The following is a 20,448-nucleotide window of genomic DNA, read 5'->3' as shown; positions in this document are numbered from 1 at the left end:
AAAGATATGGAGAGAATGAGGAAATAACAATTATATGAACATTTGCAACTGTGCTTTTGAATTCGTTCACTACTAGATATAACCTTTCGATAGAAGTACGTATAACAATTCCTTCAACAATTAAAAATGGTCAAGTTGAAAATAGTCAATTTAAAAATGTTCGAACAATAATGAGAATCCTAATAAAATAAGCAATTTTCTATTCAACCCCAAATGTTTATCTTAAAGTGAAAGGTCTATCTACCAAGAATTTGTCCACTTATGGACAAAATGAACGCTGGTCTAATAAACTGAACAATTTTAATATCCCAAGTCCTCCATAAGCTAAAACTACGTAACTTTCACTGACCAAAAATTGTCCTCCAGGTCGAAGACAGCAGACATTGAGAGGATGCTGCACATCTCCAGACCCGACACCGGAGTCACAGTTTCCCAGAGCAAGTCGAGCTCTTCAGCGACCTCCTCGGACAGTAAAAAGTACACAAAGAGGCGTTACACAGACTCGAGGCATCAGACTCGACACATCCCTGACTCCGACACCCTGGCTGGCAAGAACACGATGACAGTAGCCTCGTCGTCCTCTGTTGCAATGTCCTCTTCGTCTTCGGTAGCTGGCGCGCCAAGTCAACGAGCCGCTGTGCAACCAGTCTGGAAACGAAGGGAGTTGATTTCCAGCGCGCCCAAGGACAGGCAAGGGTACTTCTGAGCCCTGACGTTCCAGTGACGATTGGGTCGAACCTTGGATGACTTCGATGGGTTCTCTCGTCCATCGTTCCTGAAGAACAGCTTCGTGATGAGGATTCGCACGCTCTTGTGTTCAATATTGTTGCTGGGCTCTGTAGGGTCTAGATTGGCAGCTTTGGGGATCCGTGATTAATCAGGAACGTCCAAGTATCTGTTAAGAATTCTTCCGCCGAAGATCGTTTTTCGAAGAACGGATTTTTTCTCGAAATCATTCGGGTATTGCATACACCGTGGCTCTTACGTGAATTAAAGCATGAATTGAATGATATTGGAACGTGTGCGTTCCTTACGTATTCGTTCATGTTTCATGAATATTTATAGAGGTAATTCGTGGTATGAAACTGCTCCACTATCGACCGTAACAATTGTCTGATTCTATCACGTGTTTCATGAGAAGTTGAACGTCTTGACAATTTTGTACGATTTCATTCGCTAAAGAATTGAAATGATTCTCAAAGAACGTGTACAAACGGTGACCAATTCGATAGATGTGCAAATAAAACTGAAGCCACGTGAGCCCTGTACGTAGCAAACCCCTTAATGATCTCGATCGTTTCTAAGAATCTACAGCGTGCAAAATGAATGTACAGCTTTAAAATTCTAAATTAACGTAGGAAAGTGTTTAACTTGCTCGCAATCAACTATCTCTTGTTCAACAGAACAATCTGATCAAATATTTCTCCGATCCGCGTAGGTCGAACTGCACTTTTTTCTCGAGCATTTTACACAATAGTTTTCCATTAAAAAAAAATGGTTGCGAGCGTGTGAAACTTGAAGAAAAGCGTGGAGATAGCCACGAAAGGGGTCCAAGCGCGTGTCCTATCCGATCGTCGAAGTCTCCGCGAAACATAGTCACTGCCGATCAGGCGTGGCCTGGCTAAAGTGTTCCTCGACACGGTCCGATCTTCGGGATCCGTGTCCTCGGTATCGTGGGGTGTCTATTGGTTCCTAGACTACCGTCCTCGCGCTTGCAACGATCTCCGTGACGAAACGATTCTCTCGTTCTCCATGTCGGGAACACGATCTTCTTGCAGCTGCAACGAACGATCGAAGCGTAGAAACACATTCTATTGTTTTATAAGTGTTCGCATCGAAGCAGAACAGTAGCTTCCATCGCAGCTTCAAGGCGAACGTGTCCTTGGTTCTCTCCGCTCTGCTCCCGTTCTCTGAAAGAGGATTTCGTCTGCGTGCACGAGAGTCTCTCCGAGAGAATCTTTCTGCGTTCGCGACGGGATCAAGTACAACCAAGGTCGATTTTATAGGTCTTGTGCTAATATATGATGAAGGTGTTTGATTAAGACAGATTCGGAATTGTGCAGTGGAATCATTAAAAGGATGTGGTAAAGTGCAGAAATTATGGGAAACCCAGCGGTGACGTAAACGCATGCTGCATTTCGGGAACCAGATTAGCTTCTGGAACCATCATCAGCATTTCTTTCAATTTTGAAAAGCTATGTAAGAGGGAATACAATTTAGAAGAAGCTGTTTCATATAACAATCTCTTTCCTGTTGCCACGATCGAGTAATACTCTTTTGTGAGCAACTTAGGGTACATGTAGACGAACATCGAAATTATTTCTATCGCGACCGGACTGTGGATTTTTATGCAAAAATAATCCTCGTTAATTGCAGGAGGTATGAGTTCAATGAAAATCGATTTCATCCCGTAAAAATATTTGTTCTGTTTTGCTATTTTACTGTTTCATGTTCTGCCGAACATATTTTTATCACAAATACGTAAAAATCCGCAGCCTTTGATTAGACTCTAATTAACCAAGTTGTATACATATCAGTCTCAAAGTGATGCCAAGTTTTCGAGACTTAATCGCTTTGAGAAAAATAAATGTCAAACAATACTGCGGATCTTTGTAATGATTTTTTGTTAATTCTTGCCGACACACTCTGATTCATTTGCCGCATTTTATCCATTCGTGTTGGATCTAAGGTATAACATGTCCATTTATTTTAGATCAGAGTGACTAAAGACTCAAACATACGTCACCCAGTGCAAATGCACACATTTTCTACGGTTTGGAAATACACTTTGAACACTGATATGCTTTATCAATGTGTAAAGATCCGCAGACTATTGATAAGAAACTATCGTGATTATTGAAGTGACCGTATACCGCTGGGTTTCGAAGTAAAGAACGAAGTACTTGGTCCCGTCGCTAATCACGTAATTATTTCTGCGGGAGGAAGCTGCGGAATATTGATCTGTGTCTACGGATAACATTCTAATGTAGTAGCGACCGGTTAGCGTCGATTTGTAAATTATTTTTATTACTAGAGCACGATGGACGATTCATGTGGAAAGTCCACGACGAGCCAAAGCCAAGAATGAAAGAAGACTAGTCCCCCGAGTCCCTCGAACTCGCGTCGCGGCCATTTTGTATCTCTCTGAAAAGATGATGCGTGAATCGTCGACGAGCCATTAAATCAGATTTTCATCGATCGCAGGGCGTTCTTATGTTCTTTTCTTGTACAATAATTCAATTGTGGGGGATATGGTGGACTAAATAAACGAAAGAAAGGAAAGAGGATGTCGAATTGGTTCGATCCCCTGTTTGTTTCTCTGCTTCTTTGGAAATCGTGTTTAGGATAAGACGAAATCGATCGAACGAATCCGCGTACTGCCGTGAGGGACGCGTGGCCCGAGAGACGCTGTTGTTCGTCGTTTAAGTTTTTCTTTTTTCAGTCTGTAAGCTAATAAATGAAGGTTAATTTTTTTACCATCCCGAGCTGCTTATTCTGCGAGCCCAGCCACATCCTCTCTGTGAATGTTCCAAAACTTCTCTGCTTCCTGTTAGAATCCTACCAAGTCATAAACCTAGTCTGAATTCCTAAATGGAATTTTTTAGATTTATATATTTGGTTGGCAACTAAGTAATTGCCGATTTGTTCAATGAAATAAAAAAATTTTTTTACTTGGAACGAAGTTTAATCTGTAATGTATTTTCCATTTTGTTCGATGACCTTTTGCCATCTCTCTGACAACTTGAAAATTCCACGCTCGTAGAAAGTCTGATCCTTTTCGGCCAAAAACTGAGTTAAGTGAGATTTTACAGCGTCATCGTCATTAAAAGTTTTACCACGAAGGGAGTTGTCCAGGGATCGAAATAAGTGGTAATCCGATGGCGCGAGATCGGGGCTATATGGTGGGTGTAACATCATTTCTTAACCAATATCCATCAATTTTTGCCGAGTGGACAAAGACGTGTGCGGCCTAGCATTGTCCTGCTGGAAAATTACGATTGACCAATTCTGGTCGCTTTTCCTTGACCGCTGCATTCAATTTGTCCACTTGCTAATATTCACGGATAATAAAAAATAACGTAATAATAATAATAATAATTTTATAATATAACATTTACGGATATCATAAAAATGGGAGTGAGAGACATCTATAACTGAAATCGGCAATTACTTAGTTGCCAACCCAATAGCATGTACAGGGTGTATAAAAATTATATGTCACGACCACCATCGAAAATCAAGGTCAAGGAGAATTTTGTTATCCATTCTTTTAACAGATCTTCACCGATCGAGAGGTGTAGAATCATGCTATGAAAGCCGTAACATATAATTTCTATACATCCTGTACAACACCATTGATTTTAGTACTTAAGAGTTAAATACACCTCAAGCGGAAGATTGGATAATTTTGGGCCTCAAGCAATCGCCATTTTTCTTCACTGTTGGTGCAACTCTACCAATCATTTTAACGTTAGTTTAATATAGAAACTCAATTAGCACAAATTATTTTTAATGCAGCTCTAATTATTTACATTCTTCCTTATTTTCTTTAATTGTTATACAAAAGCTCAATCGTCACACAACATTTTCAATATTCGTCTGATCAACTATATCCGCTTTGAGATTGCATATATTTTTATATAATAGACTGTTTAGATTCTTCTTCGTTTTAATTTTTATATATTAGTCCAATGAGCACAGATTATTTTAAATATGTATATATCCCTGGCTATTTATAGATTCTTCATTTTCTTTAATCTTTAGAGGAAGGCCCGATAACCATACATTATTTTTAGCATATTCTTCACTGTGTACGTATCGTTTAATTTTTGTCTGTTTAAATATTTTGTTTATCGAAAACTCTGATTCAAAGTACTGCTTTGATTTAAAGCGTAAATTAAGGAGTACGAGCTAGTATTATTAGAGAATAAATATATACACGGGTGCGGGAACGGAGCAGGACAATGCGGATCGTAAATTATAGAAACTCGTTTATTATCAATTTCCTCGCATACAATCCTCGTCACACATAAAGATCATATGGTCGTTACAAAAATTCATCGGGACACAACGAACGCCGGGAAACAGGACGGTCCGTTGGGATCGGGTAGCAAAGAAGTGCAAAAGGTGATACACAAATTCGGTAGTTCCGTTAAGATACAAGATTGGTCTGCACGTGCGAAGATACAGTCTGAATATATTCAAATACTCTCTCATCACGATCGTTTTCCCCGACGAGGCATGGTCGCGTAAATTCGTCCGAAAATAATCGACGATGGAATCGAAATAATACAAGATTCGCAAACAAAACTAATCCTTTTTGCATCGGTGATTTTTAGACTTGGCAATTTTCTCGGTAGACGGTAGCGTAAGTAGATACGATGAATAAATTCTATTTGACTTCGCAATAAACGCGAGTATGTTATCCGTTTTAATACTGTTGTTACGATGCAATTAAGGATCGATACAATTCTGAAGAAATTTTGTCTTATTCGTTACTGTCCCATTCGTTAAATTGACTGTAAACTGTTTAACAATTCAATTGAATTTATTAGCGTTCAAGATTTTTTGAAATTTTGTTCGTCGAAGGATCTCAAAATTCTTCACGCACACAGGCCTCGCTCAAAGACGCTCATACAACTCGTATGATCCGACTCGACGACGAGTACAAAGACAACGATAGAATCCAACAGGATCAGTCTCCCAAGCATAATCCTCCACTTAAAATTATCATCGATCACAAAACAATTCGCTACGAAAAGGAATAGACGTTTCCGAAAGACACGAATCGAGAAAACAATTGATAAGAATGAAAGAAGGAATAATTGACTCGAGTACGACACCGACAATTTTTCGAATTCAAAGACCGTCGTACGCGCGAAAACTAGCTCGTTAAATAAATATAACAAGAATCGATAGACGAAGAAATCACCAGGATCGCTACAAGAAACGTGAAGAAGAGTAGATCTCGTGGAAAGCGAACGAATCTACGAAGAGAAAACAATTGCAGTACGGAGAAATCATCGAAAAAATAAGATGTGCCACGACACTCACCAACAGTAACGATAAAAAAATAATTTCTAACGAGCGAATGAGCATCGTTCCCTTCGAGACCAATGACACGAGCAAAAAATGCATATCTCGAGTACGCGCAACATACATATACATATTTATATATTTATATGTATACATATATATATAAATATATTCTTGTATACATATTTATATACATATACAGAGTGTCCCGGGACTTTCCAGCCAAACTGCGAGAACTTAGTCTAGAGACTAAATGAAGAAAATAATTTTACATGAAGTTTGCGAATTAATTCCGTTTCAAAGATATTACATTAGCAACTTCGATAGCTAATGTGAAAGTACGTATTATGAAACGTCGCTCGATTGTGACCCCTTCTTGAAACAGTAGCACTAACAATACAATAAAAAATAGGTAAAGCATGTGAAAATGAATGTAAAAATTAAACCGATGTTTGTTAATTTTGCTCTTTGTAAATTCACTCACACAAAGCATTTCATGATATGTGTATGCTTGTACTTTCATTTTTACTCGTATTATTTCTTACTCGTATTAACCCTTTGCACTCGAAGCCGAATTAACGCAAAATTTAATATAGTTTTTCTGACCCACTGTATTTCCATTTTATATAACCTAATGCATTTTATACGTATGAAATTGAATTTTGTGACTGATGCAACAGTTATCCTTTCAACAGTTCCTCAAATATGAACAAATTTGATTAATAAAATTATTTTGAAACGTGACATAACAATTTGTAATGGTGCCTTGGAGTCGCCATTCGAGTGGAAAGGGTTAAATAAATATTTTTCAAAGTTCATTATGTTATCTAGAAACATCAATCTATTGAACAATAGTATAAATATTCAATAATACCACTCTTCAGTCGTAATAGAATCGATGATACTTAATCTTATACTCCCTGAAAAGCGTTCCACAACAGGTACTTTTACCTTACTTCCCAAGACATCCCAAGATATCCTTCCACCATTGAAAAATAACGAGCGACCATTTTTCATTATTTCTTTAGATCTCTGTAACAAAGCGTTTATTCGCAAGCTTCATATAACATTTTCGTCTTCTTTTGGCCTGTAGATTATGTTCTCACAGTTTGGCCAGAAAATCACGGGATACCCTGTATATTAAAACAATCGCTAAAAAATATAAATATATTTATATATTTATATTTGTATATATATATGTATATATTTCCATACATATATATATAATATAACTCTCACCGTTTCACGGCTTAGCTGCCTACAGAGGGCTGGACGGATGCGACGCAATAAGTATTTTATTTATAATTCGTGCCCTCGAGCAAGGGCACGCTGGATTAACCCTAATACGACGAACAAAGATTACACCGAGAGAACAGGAAAAGGATCCGAGCAGGAGAGAATCAGTGGGAAAGAAAATGGGGGGGAGGGGGGATTAAACGAGAGAAAAAATCGTATCACGTATCCTGCGACTTACGCGACGACCAACAAAACGCCGAATAGTTTTCGTGAAAACTATGCTCGATCATTCGGATCGAATCGATCGAAGATCATGGATCCCCGTGGCGGCGGATTGTCACTCGTCGCTACGTTACATCGATTATCTTCGTGATTGAAACGGACGCTTAACAACAATCACATTCCAGTTTCTCTTCCTTCGAACGTTCAACAAATAGCCTTAATAGTACGCGGTTCCAGCCGTGAATATTTTCTCCGTGATCCTTCCATTAAATTATTGCATGAAGGATCATTTCCGGGTGTTCTCGCATCTGGTTACTCTGCGAAACTGCCCAAGGTTCTTTCTTACCTGACACTACGAATTCTTTCACAGATACGTCGAGCAGCGCTTCTTCGTCCTTAACACTAAACCCACCGAGCCCTAAAAGTAAGTTACGGAAACTAGTATTAAGTAGACTGCGGATTTTTATGCAAAATAAGAATTGCCTGTATTAATAGCGAGATATAGAAACTACACAGACATTCCTTTTATTCTTTAACACGTTCCGTGCCACGTGTACCATCGATGGTACACGCTTGCATGTTTACTTAGTGAACTGAACAAATTGTTTACAAGAAATTTAGAACCGAAGAATCAATTTCCACCGCAAGAATGGGCGTTGATAAGTTTTTGTTACGTTGTTATGTGTACGAGAATTAATAATTGCACGTAATACATCAAGTTTTAGTAAAATATCAAAGTGTGAAGATTCGAGTAAAAAAAGCTCGGCACGGAACGTGTTAATCATTTTATCGAGTTGAAAATAGTGCAACAGTATTTTTAAATTCTTTAAATGTTTTCATCGTTTTGTATTTGGTCTACTCACTTTTTTTCATGAATGCATCAAATACGCAGTCTGGTAATAAGTAACTAAAAGACTGTATTAATTTAAATCTTCTTTCATTTTCATTATAATGTACCCTTGGATTAAGAAATTTATTCAATCAATTTCTATGGAAGAGTCTCTATGACTGCAGCAACTTCACAACGAAACATGTGAAACCGGTTGGTAGATTGGCTCGATAGATTTAATGTTAACAATTTCCGTTATAGAGTGAGACAATTTATACATCTTGCATGTCCTCGTTTACTTCCATCCGTAGATTTTAATAGTAGAAGAATCAAATTTTCTTTTTCGATTCAGAAGAAATAAATAACATCCATATTTAGTATATTGTGTTTGATATCTTTGTCATGAGTCTGTATCGATGTTATAGTGCAAAAAAGGGGTTAAGGGATTAATTCTTAACGAATTCCATTTTATTCTATGCAGATTTGTGTGTATTTCTAATCAATATTAGAGCTAGAAGAATCAACAACTTGTTAAAATTATGAAAAGAAGAATCGAAAAAGAAGATATGTAGTCTAAATATGAGCCGTTTATTTTGAAAGTGGCATAAGTCACTTTACCGTAATGAAAAGTGGTGATTTTTTAATGTTTATACGAGATTATTTATACTGAGAAAAATATCAGTATCCTGAGATAACAAATACAACTAAATCTTCTCGAAAGTTAGCATCCATATTTTTAAACGTGTTAAAACGCAAACCCTTAAATATGTCGACTTCAAAACAAAGTGACTTATGCCACTTTCAAAATAAACGGCTCATATAACGACACCAGGCAATGTTTTGAATGAAATCAATGAGAATCACGAAACGTATATTTGGATCCTCTAACTGGTCCTTTCAGATAACGTTTAACGAATAGTCTCTAATCGATCGAATACAAACGTGCTCGCGAATGTCACGGTTAATTAAAACCGGCTCGCGTTCATGCTACGTCAATGATGCATCTATCGATTGATGGGAGCCATGGTTAATTTTCGTTCTGTCGGTTTGCTCATCGTTCAATACAACGAAAGTTTACCAAACAATCACGGGTTTCGCCGCGCACGTGCTCGACGATGTAGCCATCCGTTAATAATCCTGGTGTTGTGTTAAATAACCAAACTAGTGATTCATTAAATATCCTGACCGAACCGAGAATTTCCAACAGTTGACACTCTCTTTGATATTTCGAGGATCCGTAGTAATTGTTCAGGAATTTTTTCGATCCGAAAAAACAAGCTTTAAGATGATATTCGCATGCTTTGTATGTCGCAACTTCATTCGATTTGTAAAATCTTTGATGCTAAAAAGACTGCGGACTCTGTGCATTGGTAACAAAAATAAGTAGATGAAATTTAAATCAGCAAAAATTAAACGAATATCTTAAGAGTGTCGTTGCATTGTTTCCAACTCTGCAAGATTATTAAAGAAAAATATTTTTTTATGTTCCTCGCAATCCGCAGCCAAGTAACATAACTCAATGCACCTATTCACTTGAAAATAAATGATCATCTTGGTTTCTGAAGTAGCAGTTGTGTTCATTTGGACATGGTCCAAGTTTGAGTCTCCTTTCAAACAAAGTTTCATTCTCGCCTGCATTTCTAAACTGCCTTCGGAATCATCACGTAAATTAACACTATATATCCAGAAGATACATTAAGATATGTTTAGATTTGTTTCAATTCTTCAAAATCTTTGTACTTTTATTATATGTACCTACTTGAAGTATCCGGAGCTATTTAAAATGCTGACAACAATGAAGAATTCAAGTATGAATAATCCAGAACGTAGACGATTAAACGTTACTCTGAGATAATGATTGTCAATGGTGATAGAATACGTCAGAAAAATCAAAGGACATGTTTCAACATGTTAGAATCAACTAACCAACACATCAAGCTGCTTCGTCGATTATTATCTTTAGAACGTAATCAAACAACGGACTCCTAGAGGCTACTCATCAATGATCGTTTACGAATAGAATCGTCAGCGTTCACAGCTGGAATCGCCCGGAACTTAATAATGTAATCTCACCGAACACGACTGGTAAATTTTCTTGATCATCGCCGATCGAGGGATCCGGATCCAATGGCGTCGTTCGCTTCGAGATTCAGGTACCTTCAGCGGTTTCTTTCCTTTAATCGGCCACGACCACCCGCATCCGTCGTACGTACATAATTTACCAATGGATTAACTTCGACTAAAACTAAACTGAGATACTAATCATCGGATACATCAATAATTACCGCTCTTACCCCTATAAAACACTTCCAATAAAATAACTTCTTATTTACAACAGGGTCTCGTAAATTGCTTTCCCTCTTGATCCTGGTTTTCTATTTTAAGCTCCGTCGCCAGAAAAATCGAAACAGCGGAGAAGACAAGCCGGAAATCAATCAACGCATCGAGCCGAAGGTAAGGTGTCCTGCGGATTGTCGCCACCTATAAATACTGGTCCGCGCGTCAGACGAGCGCCGTCAGCCGAAGGTCACCGCGTTCTCGAAGGCGTCGCGACGCCATTGGGAAATTGCGGCCGGAGTAATTTCCCCCGATTCCTTGATCAGCTGTCCTTCGAGTCCTCCACCTACGCGACTAAGACACAATCGCGCCTCGACTTGCGAACCTAAGCTCCTCAGCTTCTCGCTCTTCTGCCTCCCGCTCTCCGGCTTCACGCTCCTCAGCTTCTCGTTCTTCGATTTCTCCGCGCGATAAATCTTATCGGAGAGAACCGCCGCCGCAATATTCCAGCGAACGGGCTCTGCCGACGGTTGAGTGATCAAAGACCTTTCCCTAACGATCACAAAGTCGCCTCGCCTCAACGGAAACACGGCAGCAATCGACGCGCTGCGAGAAAGTCCCGCGAAAGATCAATGCGGCAACGAAGTTCGCAGCCTCAGGTATTTCTGACACAGGGTTGGGAAACAATTCGATCGTACGAGGACCGTTTCAATTTCGATTCGCGTCTCGTTCGTTCGAGATTCGAGCAAACTCGCGCGCGTAACCCTCTAAACTTCGGTGGAGTGCGTCTGGATACGAACTTTCTTCTGCGAACCATTCCTCGACAGGGTCGGACTATGCGCCGAGAAGCCGGGATTGTGGATCCCAAGCGGTTTCGGCTTCTTCAACGAGCTGCGCAACGGTGACGCCGCGCTGGTCACGCTTCCGGAAGTCGCTACCGACGCCATAGAGCCGTTTCCGGCGCCGCCGACGTAGGGCTTGCCGCTGGCGTCTGTCATCGAGATGCTGCCACCTGTAACCAAACCAGAAATTGCGGTTTCAAGAGGACGTTTCAATGCCAACATCCGGAAAAACCAGATTTCCCGTAACACTCGGGCAACGAACCATTTTGACAACAATGTGACTGAATATGCTTAGGATCGTTCATAATTTCATTTTGCAATTTCTTTCAACGTGGTTTTTCATTCGCGTCTTCCGAACGTGTTAGTTTTTAATTTAAGCCTTCCTGAAATATGTACAGATTTTAATTAATCGTCAGTTGGTATTTAATCAACGATTTGGTGAAAATAGACTCACAACTCACGCGTTCACTATCACCACTTTTCACTGGCTATCTTCTTAATAAAATAGTAAAATTAGAAATTATAGTACTTGATAAATTTTCACTGGTTATGCGAAGGAAAGTTATGGACTTTCATGCTATGTGCCATGGCTTTGCATGATAATGTTCAAAATTTTACTATTGTTAGAACTATGTTTCATATTATTTAGTATAAATATTAGTTTTATTTTAGTAAAATTATTATTATATATTTATTATATTATTATTATATATTAATTTTAGTTTTTATTTAGTAAAATTAGAAATTATAGTACTTGATAAATTTTCACTGGTTATGCGAAGGAAAGTTATGGACTTTCATGCTATGTGCCATGGCTTTGCATGATAATGTTCAAAATTTTACTATTGTTGGAACTATGTTTCGTATTATTTAGTATAAATATTAGTTTTATTTTAGTAAAATTATTATTATATATTTATTATATTATTATTATATATTAATTTTAGTTTTTATTTAGTAAAATTAAAAATTATAGTACTTGATAAATTTTCACTAGTTATGCGAAGGAAAGTTATGGACTTTCATGCTATGTGCCATGGCTTTGCATGATAATGTTCAAAATTTTACTATTGTTGGAACTATGTTTCGTATTATCTAGTATAAATATTAGTTTTATTTTAGTAAAATTATTATTATATATTTATTATATTATTATTATATATTAATTTTAGTTTTTATTTAGTAAAATCAAAAATTATAGTACTTGATAAATTTTCACTGGTTATGCGAAGGAAAGTTATGGACTTTCATGCTACATGTCATGACTTTGCATGATAATGTTCAAAATTTTACTATTGTTGGAACTATGTTTCGTATTATTTAGTATAAATATTAGTTTTATTTTAGTAAAATTATTATTATATATTTATTATATTATTATTATATATTAATTTTAGTTTTTATTTAGTAAAATCAAAAATTATAGTACTTGATAAATTTTCACTGGTTATGCGAAGGAAAGTTATGGACTTTCATGCTATGTGCCATGGCTTTGCATGATAATGTTCAAAATTTTACTATTATTAGAACTATGTTTCATATTATTTAGTATAAATATTAGTTTTATTTTAGTAAAATTATTATTATATATTTATTATATTATTATTATATATTAATTTTAGTTTTTATTTAGTAAAATCAAAAATTATAGTACTTGATAAATTTTCACTGGTTATGCGAAGGAAAGTTATGGACTTTCATGCTACGTGTCATGACTTTGCATGATAATGTTCAAAATTTTACTATTGTTGGAACTATGTTTCGTATTATTTAGTATAAATATTAGTTTTATTTTAGTAAAATTATTATTATATATTTATTATATTATTATTATATATTAATTTTAGTTTTTATTTAGTAAAATTAAAAATTATAGTACTTTATAAACTTTCACTGGTTATGCAAAGGAAAGTTATGGACTTTCATGCTACGTGCCATGGCAAAATTTTACTATTGTTAGAACTATGTTTCATATTATTTACCACGATTCACTACGGTGGAACCTCGACTATCCAAGCTAAGCGAAGTGATATGAATGTTTTGATAATGTGAACACTTACTCAGTATTTAGATCTAATCTTAATGAAATGGCGTTATATCTAAAGAATGTGATAATAATTGCCAATATGAAAATATTACGACCAGTGTATTTATAGACACTAAACCGTAATCAGAATTTACTGCAGCTAGTACATCATATAACAAGTAACAGTAACAGTTCACTATGATTAACCTTCTAATTGAGACTTGCGCGATTAAATGTAAAACTATAAATTCCCGCAGGTAGCTGTAATAATTCAATCACTCATTATTTAGTTTTCGATTTTCTTGTAGTCGTTGAACCTGGGACAGAACAATGGATAGCTAATTAGGCTCGACGCAAATGATCCAAGGATTTTATCTTTCCAATTACTAAAATATCCCCAAACACGACATCCAATTAACTGTATTAGAACGTTCCGCGGAAGGATTAACAAAAGTCGAAGAGAATTTGTTTTTACGATAGCGCAACACGGAAGCGCCAGCGGTAACGATAGCGTTTCCCGTGACGTCCAGCGCGGCGATAACACAGAAACAAGTTCTAAAACGATTTCCTGATGCGGACGCCAACAGGTTTCCGTAGGCTCGGCCAGAGTTTTCATCGGAGGAGCGTATAAAAACGAGCAAAAACCCGGCGAATTTCTACGAGAAACGAAAAACAATTACCGTTAATGTATTCGCGACAGATCTCGTTAACGATAATTGATGCTCACCGTTACAACCGTGGTTTCGAGCGAATTTTAACCGGGAAGGACCACTGTCATCCGCAGAACTCATTAGAAGCTTTACCGATATACAATTGCAGAAAATTGACGACGGGCATGTGACAAGCGGAAAATATCTTAATTCGCGCGACGATACCGCACAGAAACAGTTAACACGAAATGCGAAGAACCTGTTGGAATCGTTCTTACCCGGCAATCGTCACTCAACTGCAGAAGCAAGAATCATTTGTACGACACGCCAGATGCGAAACGACGACGCGACGAAGCGCACGTGCCAAGAACCACTGCTCGGGATGCGGCCACGTACGCGCAAGTAATATTTAGGTGCACACCTGCAACCTTGTGTCGACGCGCGCAAATTCTTGCAGTTTCAGTTTTTCTAGCTCGACGTGCGACGAATACGAGACACTTTCTTAGAACCGCCTAGAAAAATTTAAAGGCGGCGATAATGTTTCACTCAACGATATCAGCAACTGTACGCACCCAAAAGGGAACGTTATTTAATTTAAAAAAAAGGAATTAAGCGCTGGATCTAGATCAGACCATCTAAAATTCAATACTTTAAATATCAATCCTGCAAAAATTAAAACAGCTCAAGCCTCAAACTTCTTAGAATCAAACTTCAAAAATCAAAGCTCAATAAGACCAAGAGTGCATTTTCAACTTGCACTTTTCAAGTTTTCTCTATAAGTTCTTGTTGAAAATTTATAAGCTCCTCGAAATTCGATCTTTTGTCAACTGTACGATCTGCATGATTAACGCGAAAATAATTGCGTTTGAATGCCGATCTGTCAGCCTTGGTCTTGAAGAAAATTCGCGAAGTGTCCTTGAAACCTTATTTTATAGTAAACTCTAGACTTTTTTTTTTTTCTACTTAGATGATTAAATTGGCAGGATTGGTGAACAGTTTAGGCAACTTTGAGCATTGACAAATAGATGGAATACATATCTGTAAACCTTGTTATGGAAGAAAATTCGCGAAATGTCTCTGAAACCTTATTGTGTAGTGAACAGTAGGCTTTTTACTCAAGTTTACATCGATCGGTTCGACATGAAAATGATTAAACTTGCAGGTTTACACAACTTTGAGCATTGAAAAATACATCGACCATATGAGCCGTTTATTTTGAAAGTGGCATAAGTCACTTTGTTTTTAAGTCGATATATTTAAGGGTTTGCGTTTTAACACGTTTAAAAATATGGATGCTAACTTTCGAGAAGATTTACTTGTATTTGTTATCTCAGGATATTGATATTTTTCTCGGTATAAATAATTTCGTATAAACATTAAAAAATCACCACTTTTCATTACGGTAAAGTGACTTAAGCCACTTTCAAAATAAATAGTTTAGAAAAATGACTAACATATATTAATTTTGTCCGACGTATTTTACTGAAGTGATGTTTTGAAAGGACAGTGATTTACTAAAATTGTTGAATAAATTACATATATAATAATAATTTATACCATGAACATATTTAATATAAAGGTTTGATTTAAGTATTTTTTATTTTAATATTCATAAAATACAAAAATAATTAGTACATTTTGAAACATAAGTTTAAGTAATTTATAAGAAAATACATCGGTTCAATTTAATTTTCGTCATCAATAGGAGTGATTAAGTCCTCGGAAATCGTGTTTTGTTTCAAATTTTTAAAATAACTGTGGTATATTGGGGGTGTATAATTAAGCAAGTCCATCATGTCTTCGTATTTTGCCGAAGAAACAGGACGAGATCCAGCGTATAACGGATCCATTTCTATTTGTGAATAACGCCTAGGTCTTCCTCTCTTTGGTGACAAATCCAAAGTTAGAAATTCATCTTTTTCATCTAAAGTTAGTTTATAAAACATTTTATAGCCATCTGCTGGCGGGTCTGGAGGTAGTGACTTATGCCACTTTCAAAATAAACAGCTCATATATCATCAGCCTTGTTCCTGATGAAGATTCCCAAAGTCTCTTCGAAACTTCACTTATTGATCTACTCTACGTTCTTTAGTCAAGTTTTCGCATATACGTCATAAAATTGATTGCATTCGCAGCTTCATTAAACGTCGCAAGCAATTCAGATTATTGGAATGAAGGTGAATGACAGAACCTTCAGCCTTCAACGACGACATAAATAAAACGTTCGCTGTAAAAGGATTACTTTTTCCCGACTAAGCCAACAGTAGTAATCCAGACCACACATCGACATATTACCGGAGTGCGCCAGTTACAGTGGTTTTCATCACGCTATGAAGTAACAGCGAATGAACAACACTTTCCATCACGATTTTTTTTCCAGCCACTCATTTTTTCCGTTTCCTCCAGTTGATTCGTTTCTCATTTCAACGGCCCTACAATATTTTCCTACACGATCGCCTGTATTACAGTCGTTTGTTCTTTCAGAAATCCGACGCCGCCGGCGCCATTGTTCCATTAAATTAAATCGTGTAAATCTTCGTCCGTGCCTCCTTTTTTATGACCGTTTCATAAAAACGTGACTCTCGCGCGTTTAATACTCTCCGGTGTATCCTTTACAGAAGTTACTTCGGCGTAACCGGAGATCAGAAGACTACCGCGAACATTTCAGTTTCTTATTATACAATTACTCTTCGGCCGTTCAAATTACAAAAACGTTCTCATTTAAAATTGTGGAAGCTTTTTCGCCAATAAATTGAAGAATAGTTTCCTTCAGGTTTCCTTTTAAAAAAATAACAGTTTTGTCACAACGAGGTCATCTTTGTTTCAGTGAGACGAAATCGTTTGTTTGACAAGGATAGACAGAATAAATTAAGTTTCTTGCATTATCACTATATATTTTCCTTCAGAGACGTCAGTCTTCAATTATACAAGCACCTAATTTTGAGCTCGAGCACACCAGTGTCCATTAAAGACGCATAAAATTAGAGCAACTTGATCATTAGAAAATACAAGATTTTTATTATAATAGTAACTGCTTTTTTAACTCTTAACAGATGGATTGCTTTTTCTCTGCATTTCTCGGTTTCCAGGCATTTTTTAAGAGAATTAAATAAACATATATGTACGGTTTTAAAGCGATGCAGTTTTATTAAATCAACACTATTTCTGATAGAATTTTACAAAGTTATTTATTTACATTGTCTTGTATTAGTAAAATATTCATAAAGTATTAATAAAAATTCGCAATTAGTAAAAATATTAGCAAAAATATAAATCTACGTGGCCCGTCCTAGGATGTCAGAATGGAGAAACGTAAATTTACGCGACCCGTTAAGTGTGTGTTAAGCATCTTACACCCCATTGATCCTAATAAACTTTGACTTATTTAACAGTCTGTAATTCAAATTAATTTTTAAATTACGTTTGGTCAACCGCAAGGACCATAAACTAGTATAATAAAAATCGTGCGGATTCTAAATAAATTCAATCTTCCTATTTTCATAAATCAACACGCATTATCGATTTCTGTAGTCCTCGTTAAGTTTAATATTACTTCTTGGAAACATCGCGATAAAAGATGTTTCTATGAATGTAATCTGTTGCTGAAAAATATTTGTTTACTAGTTCGAAGATCAATGAACTTGATTTCGTGAATGAACATTCGAGATTTCAGATGTCGCGCATTCTTCCAGTCGGTGCTTTCCCTCTCACTGGATCGCTCAGTCCTTCTTTCGACAGCCCCATACGCGTCCACCGCGGCAAACACATCTCCTCTATTTTCTCCCTACACCTTGATTCCCATCGGGCTCACATCCGAACACATTTCTCCGGCATATTGAGTTTCCATCAGCTGCCAGGCGAAGGTCTCCCGACTTCGGGCAACCGTCTCTCCCGAAGGAGGAATCGTGAAAGCCACTCCGATCGATCGCAACGTTTAACGTCCGTTCCTGCGCTGCGTGGCAAGCGTATCCTCTCCGAAAAAATCCCATGAAATATTCAGAGAACCGAGAGAGGTGAAAGTGAAATCGAAATCTTATCAGAAATTTCGTGAATGACTAGCCTTGAACCTGAGCGGTCTTACGGTTTTGTTGACCTTCCGCGTGAATGTTCGACGCGGCTCGAACACGTGTAGCGAAGCTGAAAGTGTTTCTCGCGTGAAAAATTCAGCGATTCTGTCGGCGTCGATCGAGGCTGATGAATCGAATCGATAAACGCTTGATGAATGGAAGGCGAATCCTTTATTGATTCTCCTTTTCATTCAATTAAATGATTAGTGTTTCCTCAGTCTAGTTATTAGTATACTGCTAGTCTGTACGCGTCTGTATGCGTTTATGACGCGTGCAGATTATTAAAATTCAAGAAAACGTACAAATCAACTAAGTCTAATAGTATTTTTATTTTAAAAAAGAAACGTTTATTTTCTTAAATAAAAATCCTAATTTTTGTAAAATGACATATGTGAGAATGAAAATTTGAATAAAGTCCCGAGTTCAAACCATGAATTTAACTTGAACATTGTAATTTGAAAAACATAGCTTTTGTTTCATATGTGTTCCAATTTCATACATCGTATTCGTTACAAAAAATACACAGAAAATTTGTACACTAATATTTTATGCACAGTATGTAAGTGTAATTGTCGTGAGTCAAGTTTGGATAACATTTTGTCTTGATAAAATATTAATATATTGCTGTTATCTTCGCGGGATCAATATAATGAAGTTTGTGTTAATTATTAGAGAAAGAAAGAGAGAAAGAGAGAGAAAGAAATTGTTTAGCGTGTTTTATCTTTTGATTTTGGAACGTATATTAATTTTGGCTGCCGCTTTCCGGATCTTATGTTAGCTCCTACAATATCATGTGTAACCTTCGGTTGACCTGTTTAACGTGCTGCTCCTATACGAAGCCTTATTAGGAGCTAAATGGACATGTTTCCCTTGTTAGCAGCACAAATGACATTCCGATGAGGGAAAGGCTTTCCATTCGCGGTAAAAGCTTTGGGCTTTCTCCCTATCCTGGGAAACACTCTCTCGACCTTGTTACATCGAAAACTGATATAGACGAAAATATTGATCAAAATACAGATTACCGTTCCCTCATAAATCGAATTTTCCAAAATACTAACTTTCCTGATTTAGACGGACAATTAGAAACATATTTTTGACCGCATCGTCGTCAACATTTACAAAAATTAGTAACTCGTGACAGTGACAGATTATTATCGCATAACCCACCGTACCGGTGGGTCAAAAATGACCGCAATCACGATTTTCATTTTAAGATTGTCGATTTTGTAAAGATTGCTTCATAGGAAACGATTGAATAAATTTCTTTATTGAAACATACGTTATAATAAAAATGGGGGGAGTTTAAATAAATTCAGTCTCGTCGTTCTTATAAAATAACAATTTTTACAGTGTCAGTGCTCGATAGGTTTAGCATTAAACAATTTATACTAAGAGTAAAATTGCAATATCATTGATTCATAAATTACGGTATATATCATGAGTATTTGAAAACGAAATATAAAAGAAATCAGGAAATAAAATTATCTTCTCCATGGAATGGAAGAAAATTTTTTCTTTCTTTGTTGTTGTTAACATAACGTCATCTGCTTTCCGTTGACTGGATTACATCGCGCGCAGCACGTGTATCTCGAGTTTCGAATTAAATTCAAAGGAAGTTTCCAACATAAATTGAAAAGACAAAAGCAGGGAAACAAAACTACATTTGCCACTGTTGATCCAGGCAGCATCAAACCCGGAAACTTCCGTCGCAATTAAACTAGTTGCATGCTCGTAACGCAACATCTGTGTTTTAATAATACGCCGCACTCGTTCCTGTGTCAATGCGAATAATTCATCCCACATATTCCACTTTTTTAACTTTGACCGTGAAACTGACGATCAAAAATATCACACAAAATCGACGTATTTTATCAACCGATTCAATCGCTTTGCATCTCACAAGTTCTGATCAAAATTAAAAATGTACCATTCGCAATTAAAATTTGTTAAATAGTATTAGCAATTTTACTGACGAATCAACGATATACTGGTAATAAAATCATCGAACGATTTCTTTTTTAGATTATTATTTAAACGAATACTCTCTCTTTGAAGATTTACAGTTTCTGATTTACAGCTTCTTGATTTACAGTTCCTGAGGAAAAAATGGTTGCTCTGGCGTTTTGTAAAATTTCGTTGCAGAAGAATTACTACAATTATATTGCACAATATATGAACGTTTAAATAAAGCACTCGTTAAAACAGGTTGTCCATTAATGTTTGCAGAAAACAATTCTAAAAGTCGCGTTGTTTCCAGCTTGTT

The 20,448-nt window shown here is 36.7% G+C and overlaps 2 protein-coding genes across 3 annotated transcripts in view; one reads left to right on the top strand and one right to left on the bottom strand.

Moving 5' to 3' along the window:
- Positions 1 to 3,479, top strand: part of RhoGAP102A (Rho GTPase activating protein at 102A) — a 35,871-nt gene extending 32,392 nt beyond the window's left edge. For both annotated transcript variants that reach the window (XM_076519684.1, XM_076519685.1), the window contains exon 12: positions 367 to 3,479. In XM_076519684.1, coding sequence (XP_076375799.1) covers positions 367 to 706 — 340 coding nt within the window. In that variant the 3' untranslated portion in view covers positions 707 to 3,479. The remainder of the gene's footprint in view (positions 1 to 366) is intronic.
- A 1,495-nt stretch (positions 3,480 to 4,974) lies between these two features.
- The window catches only part of LOC143258995 (uncharacterized), a 78,325-nt gene continuing 62,851 nt past the window's right edge, over positions 4,975 to 20,448 (bottom strand). The window contains exon 6 of the mRNA XM_076519686.1: positions 4,975 to 11,612. Coding sequence (XP_076375801.1) covers positions 11,368 to 11,612 — 245 coding nt within the window. The 3' untranslated portion in view covers positions 4,975 to 11,367. The remainder of the gene's footprint in view (positions 11,613 to 20,448) is intronic.

The sequence above is a fragment of the Megalopta genalis genome, chromosome 3 (assembly GCF_051020955.1).
Source record: "Megalopta genalis isolate 19385.01 chromosome 3, iyMegGena1_principal, whole genome shotgun sequence".
Taxonomy (NCBI): domain Eukaryota; kingdom Metazoa; phylum Arthropoda; class Insecta; order Hymenoptera; family Halictidae; genus Megalopta; species Megalopta genalis.
This window is presented reverse-complemented; position numbering and strand designations above follow the sequence as displayed.